Here is an 8977-nt window from a genome sequence, read left to right on the forward strand (position 1 = left end):
TGATCAAAATCTGGATTAATCTGGTCCACGACTTTAATGATCAAGTTTCTTTAATATTCGTGCGGATTTAAATTGAACGGTTCAGATCAAATCTCAATATTTGAGTTAACTCGTGGGATGCGAATTCCATCCTCATCGACATTCTCCACGTGGACCCGATTAATATATCTGCTTTTATTCCCAAGAAATAACAAGAACCTGTTAATTGAATCTCAACCGTTCAAACTTTCCTCACACGAATCTAAAAGAAGTAAGCTTTTCATACACGTATCTTAATAAAGACCAACGGTTGGGATCGGCATAACAGGTTCCTGTAAGTTCTCCCCTCTCCGGCGCTTCCTGTAAGTTCTGACTGAAACAACCTGTTCCGGTCACGGTTTCGGCTTATCCACAAGTTATTTGGTTCATATGTTTCTGACCGAAACCGCACTGTTTCTAGCCGAAACATCCATCATAATATTTTTGTAGATCACCTCAGCATAAAATAATTTCAACCACCTCAGCGTAAAATCTAGGCTAACTGACGTACCATCTTGGACAGGATTATAAATGGAATGAATAATTTTGAGTCGGAGTCTTCTTCGTGTTTACCTCAGTTTCCATTATCGTTTCCAGAAAAAAAAAAAAGCTTTATAAAGCCCATGTATTAAATTAGTTATCAGAACATACAATTTTCCTAAGAACTATTCTATATGTATAACTATCTATATCCCATCAGTAAAGAAAATCGCTAGTCTGTGTTACCAGCAACTCACACCTCATATCATTTATTCAAAACACAACCTCATATGTTTTCAGTCTCTCTTTTTGGTAACAAGCCAACGCAATAACAAACAAGCACTGCAAGTGAAAACAAATATAAAGCAAAGAAATACAATCACCCACAACATGGTGAGTCTACTAAACACATAAATTCGCGTACTGACATTCTGATAAACTGGTACATTTATCAGTTCTTGTTCTTTGTAATCATCTCCCATCAGTGATTTGTGGTACCAGTGGTACCAGACCCTCTACAGTAGGACTGTAGTCAAAAGTTTGCATAGAAGGAAGGCTCTGCAGTGGAATCAAATCTATGTTTTTTTCTGGGAGCCATTTGTGCATATATTGGTGAGCTTCCTCTGGTGATAAACCTGACCAGTATTTGAGCAAAGACAGAATCATCAGTATCATATTCCTGACGGAGCTAATTGGTGTATTTGAAAAACTCATTTCATTTTTAACTTCCATGTGCACCAGTTTACTGCACAAATGCAAATCAGAAAGGCTTTTTGTTGAGTTATTCTTAGAGTTATGGTATATTGCAGAATTTCATCCACAGTAAACCAGTTGTGTTGTGAATCTTGTACTATGCTCATCCAAAATCAAATTTGTCTCACATATGTACAGGTAACAAAGAGGTGGTCAGCATCCTCTGTAAATTTTTATTGGAGCATAAGTGGCACTGTGCATTGCCCTTCCAATTCTTGGACCTTAAGACTGATTTGGTCATAATCCTGTTCTTACTAAGTAAACATATACAAATCTTTATTTTAGGGGGGACTTTTAGATTCCACCATGTCATGGAATATTGCACTGTTACCCTTCTATGAGTAAGAACTTGGCATGTTGACCACTGAGTAGATAGGGATTAGGGAGGCAGAGGGAAAGAGAGAAAATTGTGGTGGATTGATCAGATTGTTTGTTCTTTATTCTGATTTCTATTCTCGGTCCAAACTAGTATTTGATATTTCGATGCCTCTTCGTTTCTGATTATCTCCAAAGCAAGTAATTCGCTGAATGTGATTTCATTGTCAGCTAGACCATATGATCAGTATCAGTAAATCCTAGATTTACCAATTATTCAGTACAATTTTTTTTTAAATTAGTGGCTTTAAGTGCCAACTAACAATTTTATTAATAAGAAAAATGAAGTTACAACGAGTCAAATGACTCCCCAATACAAAATCTAATATTTTATTCTCACAAAATTACTCAAAATAACTTAAAGGGTTGCAAACTTAGAGGGTTACAATTTTTCCTATAGTCTTTACAAGCACACCCATAGTCTTCACCACCATTTCTTCAGTCTCATTTTTAACCCTTGTCTCCCAAACCCTTATCTCCACTATCTCAAGGAATTCACGTGGAAATGATTTTTTTTCCCAGTAATGCTTCTTGCACAACGACATCACTCTCTGACCAAAGTTCAAGACAAGCTTCTTTAAATTGGGTGAATGCTGGAGAAAGCAAACCACTAAATCCCAATCATAACTCATCTCCAATACTCCTAGTTCCAAGCTCTTCAAGTTATTCAATATCAGACAGTTTGGAATATCTTTGTAGAGTAATCCCAGGACATTGCGAAATGCATTGAGCCTCAGACTTGTAACATTTGGAAGGCCGCCAAGAAGATTCAGTTGATCATAAGCAAAGCATTCATCAAGGTCTGCTGTGACTAGAGATGATGCATTCTTCAATGTAATTGATGTTGTACAGAGAGAACATTTCTTAATAGTCAATTTCTTCAGCACATTGGAATTAATCTCTTTAAACATCAACTGACAATGTGCCAGGGACAATTCTTCAAGGACAGGGCACCCCAATAAAAACATTTTTATGAAATCATCATCGATGGAGGTTCTACCAATCTCCAATTTTTGAAGAGAAGGGAGGTTTATAGATTTAAATTGACTTTTCATAAAACTATAATATTCAACTGTCAATGACATCTCCTTTACTGACACGCAATTGAGAAGTGAATCAGGCAACATGAAGATCTGGTTGCTACCGCTGTAGATATAAATTAACCGAGGCATGCAAGCAACTGTGTGACTAATGCATTCTTCAACAATACCATGATCACTTCTAGTTAGATAATAATTCCACCTCAGTTTGAATTTATCCAGGGGTGAGAAACCTCTACGGTTTAGTACACCATGAATGAACCGCATAAATCTATTCTCGCGGTCAAAGTTGCCAAAATTAAGTCTTCCAAAGTCTAAGTTGAGAGTATCCGTGGAAGTCCAAAGATCTGTCCATCTTTTGGACAATATGCACGTGCGCACTGCCTCTTTGGTTGTCAGCAAGGAGAGTATTTGTGTTAGAAGTGCATCGGGCATATCACTTATTCTGTCGATGGCAAGATCTCTACCATCCATCTTTCACCCTTCAATAAAACAGTTCGTCAAACACAATCTCTTATGCCAGCACGAGAGAGAGAGGAGAGAGGACTCATGGTGGCGCCGAAAGCTGCAGCGATTAGGTTTAGGTTCCGTGAGGTGCGATTTAGGGTTTAGGTGGCGACGGAGAGAAATCACGTTATTCAGTATTGCAGACTTGCAGTGAACTGGGCACTAAATCCGGGCTTGGTGCAAAATTAAATTGAATTCGGGTCACCTAAAGTAACTCAAATTTTGAGTTTGGGTCCAGACCATTAGATCTGCTTTGACACTAATATTAAAGGGTCTTCGTGCATTCCATCTCAGATTGGATTGATCTGATTCTGATCGAACAATCCAGATTTAAACTCAAAATCTGTGTTACTTCACAGGATGACAGGATCTGCACTTTGCAAAATTAGTCTGCAAAATGCATACTGAAACTAGTACTGGAATAGATCCCACCATGCTCCATCTCTGGATCAGAAAACGAAGGGGCGAACAAAAAAGGTAGGACAAGTATCTCTCCATTACTAAAAGATTCTTTTTACTTTACGGTTTGGGATTAACTCCCGGCTGCTTTGGGATTCGAACTAGTGGGGGGCAATACTATTGAGCTTTGAGATTCGTGCCAAGTTAAAAAGAACGTTCCAGACCCAATAATTGTAAACGATTCCCTAATTACGGTACCGGGAAGGATCTGAATTCGGTTTAATATGAGATTTTCCCTCGTGTTCCACTTATTCCAACTAAAAAACTTTTTGTAAAGAAATTAAAAAGAAAAAAGGTAATTGGCTAATTGCATTATCTTTTCTATTAAATAATGGGAAAGCGACAAAGCGAGTGCTCGATGTATAATTAAACCTAAATCTAAAATGTTCGTGTTGATCACGTCGTTCTGTATTTAGTTGATGAACATATATGACCTGGAGCATACACTGTTTCATTAAAATAATTAAATGAAAAGAGTACGTTTTTTTTTGTTATTTTCAACAAATTCAAATAGAATGCAACCACAATTTTACGAAAAATGGAAATATTCGACTAGTAATCCTTATTTTTGGGTTATTAACAATTTGTTGTAAAAAAATTATATTATTCATCAATATAATCAGATGGATGATATAAATATTTAAGTTTTTTTTTTTTATCAGATGTCTCCGAAGAGACATTTAAGTTTATTTATAATATTTATATCTATTTATAGATGTTAATATCGAAAGAATATTTCATAATAAATTTGATACGTGTATGAAATTTAAGAAAGTGTTTTTACAATATTTTAATTATATTTGTATCCATATCTTTTATGTCCATTCGTCTTCATGCATCTAAAAGTAAAAAAATGGATATGTAAATAAGAGATACGAATACGGTCCAACCTCTAATGGATCAGTAGCACAAAGAAATTATGATAGAATAGAGAAAGGGTGAGGAATTATGACAGAATAGTAGCTGAACGTGAGTGAAATTGAATGAAATATAGAAAAAAAAATAGAATTATAATAGAAATATGCAGTTAAACTCTTTATCTTTTACACTTTAATTCCTCTATATTCCATGCCACTATTTCATAGTAGAGGTAAAATTGAAAAAGAGTGATTTTTTCACGTGTGCAAATTAACTCAATTTCACACTTCCACTATTCCAAATGTACCGAATATAATTGGATATAGAATAGAAACCTCTTTTTTTTTTCCACTCTTCCACTGTTCTATGCAGTTGCCGAACGGACCAATTAATACTGTAATCATGAATACAACGAAACGAAGGCCAGGCTAAGGGACTTCCTTTTTACAGTTATCAAATATAAAGAGAATCACGTGACAACTCAAAGCTAATTTATTTTTTGACAGAACTTGCAATTTCTTTTGGGAGAAAACAAATTACATTTGATGAATCAAAGCAATCGAGAAACCAAATTTCCCCAAAAAAAGAAAAAAAGAACAAAGAAAACGAAAACAGAAGAAAAAAAAAATACAAAAAAGAAGTAATCATAATTGAAAATGCAATGGCCCTATTGCTTTTTATAATACAATTTGCTACCTCAAAGAGTTTCACGTGGATTTAGATATTACTTGACTACTTATCCTGGTCAAGCTTTTTGATTTCATCGACTGAAGCCTTTTCATAGTAATGCTTCCATGTTGTGATCCCTCATCTTTCAGTCTTTTCATAGTAGTGCTATTATGTTGTGATCCCTCATCTTTCTTCTTGTACACCTTCTCAATTTCTTCCAATCTTTTGGTGACCTATAAACAATTTAGAAGAGAAACAACTGAGTATGTTTCCTTAAACCTTAGTAACAAGTAACAACACATGTAAAGATGAACAGACCTTAAAAGAGAAGGCTATGGGCAGAAGTGTATCTGGATCTGTCGCTTCCTCAGGGAAGTTCCGCAAAGAATGCAAAAGTTTCTCAAATGGTAGCTTTACCTAACAAACCAAACTTACTTGGATTAATTTAGACTCCAGAATTAAACCCTATAGAATAATGGAAACAAAAGGAACAAAAAAAATCAGATAACTAACCAAATCGTCATGGCAGAATTTCAGTAAAGCCAATCCGACCTTGAACACCACTTTAATGCCCTAAGATAAGACAATTGTTGATATAACTTAGTAGGTAACAGAAAAATATAAACAAGCATCCATAGGTTCATCAATTTCAATATACCCCTGCAATTGACATTGTTCCTGCAACAGTTAAAGCAAGTCCTTCACCCCATTTACTATGCACATGCTTGGGAGAAAGCATGACATTTTGTATCTATTTTATCAAGAAAAAAGAGAGATTTAGACACATCCTACTAATTAGAAGAAATAGATGGTGTACTTGAAACTAACCTCATAGAGGAAAATATCCCAAATGCGAAGAGTAAAATGGAATGGGAAGGAGTAGGACAAGACTGTGATAAACCATTGGCTAGCATACATGCTTGGATTAATCATCTCCTCAGAAAAATGCTGCCCCAATTTTGGTAGGAAATCCTTCACCAACTGCTCAAATTGGAATAGATACTGCTGAACCAGCGGCAAACCTGCCTACCGCAGATACAAAAGGCAATACAAAATAAAACAATTGTCTGGTAAAGTTGAGACAAAATATAAAGAAACATATTTCAAAATAGTAGTATATAAGCAGTTACCTGATACAGGCCTTCCATCGGTGCATGAACAGCACCTTTCAATAAAGCAACCAGAAGCCAAAAGGCATCCTCCTCACTCATATAAAGCAGAAGCAACCCTGCTAAAAATCCCATCCCCTGAAGTTGCAGTTACTAGAGGTAAGATTGGGGTAAATTCAATAATAAACTATACCCATTGGTCTTCAAAAAAAAAAAAATCACTAAAAAAATAGTGGCAAGTCATTTTTCCTCTATACTGTAGGATGATTTTGCATTTTCTCTGATCAGAACCAAACATATTTGACCCGGCTGGTAATTTAGCCACCCGAGAAAAAGAGATTTTACCCTAATATCTAACTACAATTAAAAAAAAGGAACCAAATTTAGACAAATAAAACAAGGACAATGCAAAGAAACAAATCCATACTGATTTCAGGCTTATAATGCTATTTGACAGCCTTGCACGTTGCTATGTACATTTGTCAGATTCATATTGATAACTACTGTGGCTGCAAGTAATTTGAATAATTTGTACCTGGACATAGCCAACTTCTCTATCATAGACCGAGTATGCCTTCAAAACATTGTACAGGGATCTCTGGCCAGGGCCATGTCTCTGCTGAAAGAAAACATGTGACGGAAATGTCCTAGATATGTCCCTAATTATCTCCAGTTCTGATGCCGATGTCTCATATATCACCAATTGCTGTATGATGGGGGAAAATAAGGAAAAGAAGAAATTAAGATTCAAAATGCATATATCTGCTATACAAACTATACATCTAGAAAATGTAATAAAGAAAGAAGATTTTATGTGGACATAATGCATTTTATCATCTTAGGCAATTTCATGTGAAACTAGGCAAACTTATAAAGTTTGCCTCAAAAAAAGAAAAAAAGAAAAAGAGAGAAACACATATAGGCCTGTAGGACATTATATATACCCTCTGCCAACCTAATCACACTTCAAAAGACACCAAAACTACCTTAATATTGTATTAATTTTTTTTCAAGTAGATGAGAAAGGAATGCAAATAATGCAGTTATATTTTGAAGAAAGTTCAGGAGGTACAATTGCCATACTTTGCATTATTTTTAAAACAGCTGCATATGCATGTTCCCTCTTTTTTGTTGGGGTATAATTAACACATGACATTATGATATCTTGTAGGGACACAAATGACATTATTCCTCTTTTAGTACCTCATAGACACCAGGGTTCATAAGCAAAAGTTCTCGGCTGCCAGAAATCAGCTGCCAGACAAGCCCTCTCAAGCAATCGGGGATTCCTTTTCTGATTCGTCTCTTAACCACCTGAGGATTTCTCTTCTCATAATGCGACCAGTCACTGCCTCCAACACCTATCATCTTTCTCCATTTCCTTATTCGTCTCTCTTCTCTGCAGTCATCCAAGTGAAATTAACATCATTTTTGTGTAATACACTGCCTTGCTGTGTAATTTTACAAAACTAAATAATGAAATTGAAAAAAAAAAGATTGATTTTTCAAGGAATGGAAGAAGGATAGCCCCAAATATCTATTTTGCTGTTGACTAATAATCCTACAAAACTTGACAATCCGTGATGCTGATTCGATAGAGTAGAAAAGGGACAAACTTTGAAAACTGGCAAATGAATATTTATTTTTTCTGTTTACCATTTTGTTTATGGGATCCAAATTCCAATACTCTTAAGATGGAAACTACACCAAGGAAGCAAGCACACATTGTAAGAATATGTTTTAATTGCAATTTTACCCCAAGAATAGAAAAATACCAGCATTATAAGTATATAAAGAAGAAAGGTGTGCATAAAACGGGATAAAATACAACAGAAACTCATACTTCTCCTTCTCGCGAGTAGATCGACTTTTCGTGATGCCTTCAGGAGAGTTGCTTTGTTCTTGCTTAAAGAAACCAAACCGATCAACTGCTTTGGGAGAAGGGGTGGGTCCCGGTTCCAGATCATCGGTTATTCGTTTCTTCTCCATGGCAATAGCTGGAAGGCAATGCCTTTCCGGTACGCTATATACTTGTATTTGCAAACAAGGTTATCTTTCCGTAACCTCTGAAATTCCTCCGATCGAAGGAGGGAAGAAAAGAATTGCACGCTCGTCGCTTCCTCGTCTCTCAGTCCAACCCTTTCACGGGTTAATTGTGCTCCATTAATTTATTATAAGAGTAATTGATGTTTCTCTGTGTGCAAGCTCTCGTAAAAAATAAATAAAACAAATAGAGTAAGACGAGATATTAATTAGCAAGGGAGCATCTTTCTTAACTAGTGATCCTACACGCTTTCTCGAATGGTCTCAATAAAAACTAACGATGACGTGGTGTGGTGTGGTCGCTTAAGTTTAATTTTATGTCCTCTTACTTTGCTTAAATATCTTATACTACACTTATCAAAATATCATTTATTGTATCATTTATTTTAACATCAATCACTTTTTCACAATATAAAATATACGGCACAGTTTAACAAAATAAAATATATATATATATATATATATATATATATATATATATATATATATATATATATATATATATGAGATGCAAGTTCAGGGTTCTTTTTTAATTTTACCTTTTATCTTTTATCCTCTTTTTTTTTCCCTCTATGTGTGTTTTTAAGTGGAATTCACATCCCCTCAGATTACCTGACTGAGTACAGTTCAATTGGACGATTCAAGATTGGAAATTTTAACTTGGCA

General features: G+C 35.3%; 2 protein-coding genes across 3 annotated transcripts; both read right to left on the minus strand.

Moving 5' to 3' along the window:
- Window positions 1-1899: 1899 nt before the first annotated feature.
- On the minus strand, window positions 1900-3301 carry LOC144558069 (F-box/FBD/LRR-repeat protein At1g78750-like). Its single transcript, XM_078306775.1, has one exon. It carries the CDS (start codon window positions 3138-3140, stop codon window positions 2001-2003), a length of 1140 nt encoding a protein of 379 aa, XP_078162901.1. The 5' UTR covers window positions 3141-3301; the 3' UTR covers window positions 1900-2000.
- Window positions 3302-4964: 1663 nt separating this feature from the next.
- Window positions 4965-8528, minus strand: LOC144558068 (uncharacterized). 2 transcript variants are annotated; one of them, XM_078306774.1, is made up of 9 exons: window positions 8112-8509; window positions 7472-7667; window positions 6804-6974; window positions 6290-6406; window positions 5988-6185; window positions 5673-5732; window positions 5478-5576; window positions 5330-5392; window positions 4965-5284 (listed from the first exon to the last, which is right to left on the minus strand). In XM_078306774.1, the coding sequence occupies exons 1-9, from the start codon at window positions 8255-8257 to the stop codon at window positions 5198-5200; spliced, it is 1137 nt and encodes a 378-aa protein (XP_078162900.1). In that variant the 5' UTR covers window positions 8258-8509; the 3' UTR covers window positions 4965-5197. The 2 variants fall into 2 exon arrangements, with proteins under 2 accessions (XP_078162900.1, XP_078162899.1); XM_078306773.1 differs by having other exon boundaries at window positions 4965-5392; window positions 8112-8528.
- Window positions 8529-8977: the final 449 nt, after the last annotated feature.

The sequence above is a fragment of the Carex rostrata genome, chromosome 8 (genome assembly GCF_964058835.1).
Source record: "Carex rostrata chromosome 8, lpCarRost1.2, whole genome shotgun sequence".
NCBI lineage: Eukaryota > Viridiplantae > Streptophyta > Magnoliopsida > Poales > Cyperaceae > Carex > Carex rostrata.

What these genes read in the sequence shown, in the direction of transcription:
- LOC144558069 (XM_078306775.1), bottom strand. Translation starts at nt 3,140, where the DNA reads ATGGATGGTAGAGATCTTGCCATCGACAGAATAAGTGATATGCCCGAT.
- LOC144558068 (XM_078306773.1), bottom strand. Translation starts at nt 8,257, where the DNA reads ATGGAGAAGAAACGAATAACCGATGATCTGGAACCGGGACCCACCCCT. An exon ending in GAGAAGTTGGCTATGTCCAG is followed by an intron (nt 6,407 to 6,803) that starts GTACAAATTATT and finishes CTGCAACTTCAG; the next exon opens with GGGATGGGATTTTTAGCAGG. An exon ending in GGGATATTTTCCTCTATGAG is followed by an intron (nt 5,733 to 5,987) that starts GTTAGTTTCAAG and finishes GTCTTATCTTAG; the next exon opens with GGCATTAAAGTGGTGTTCAA.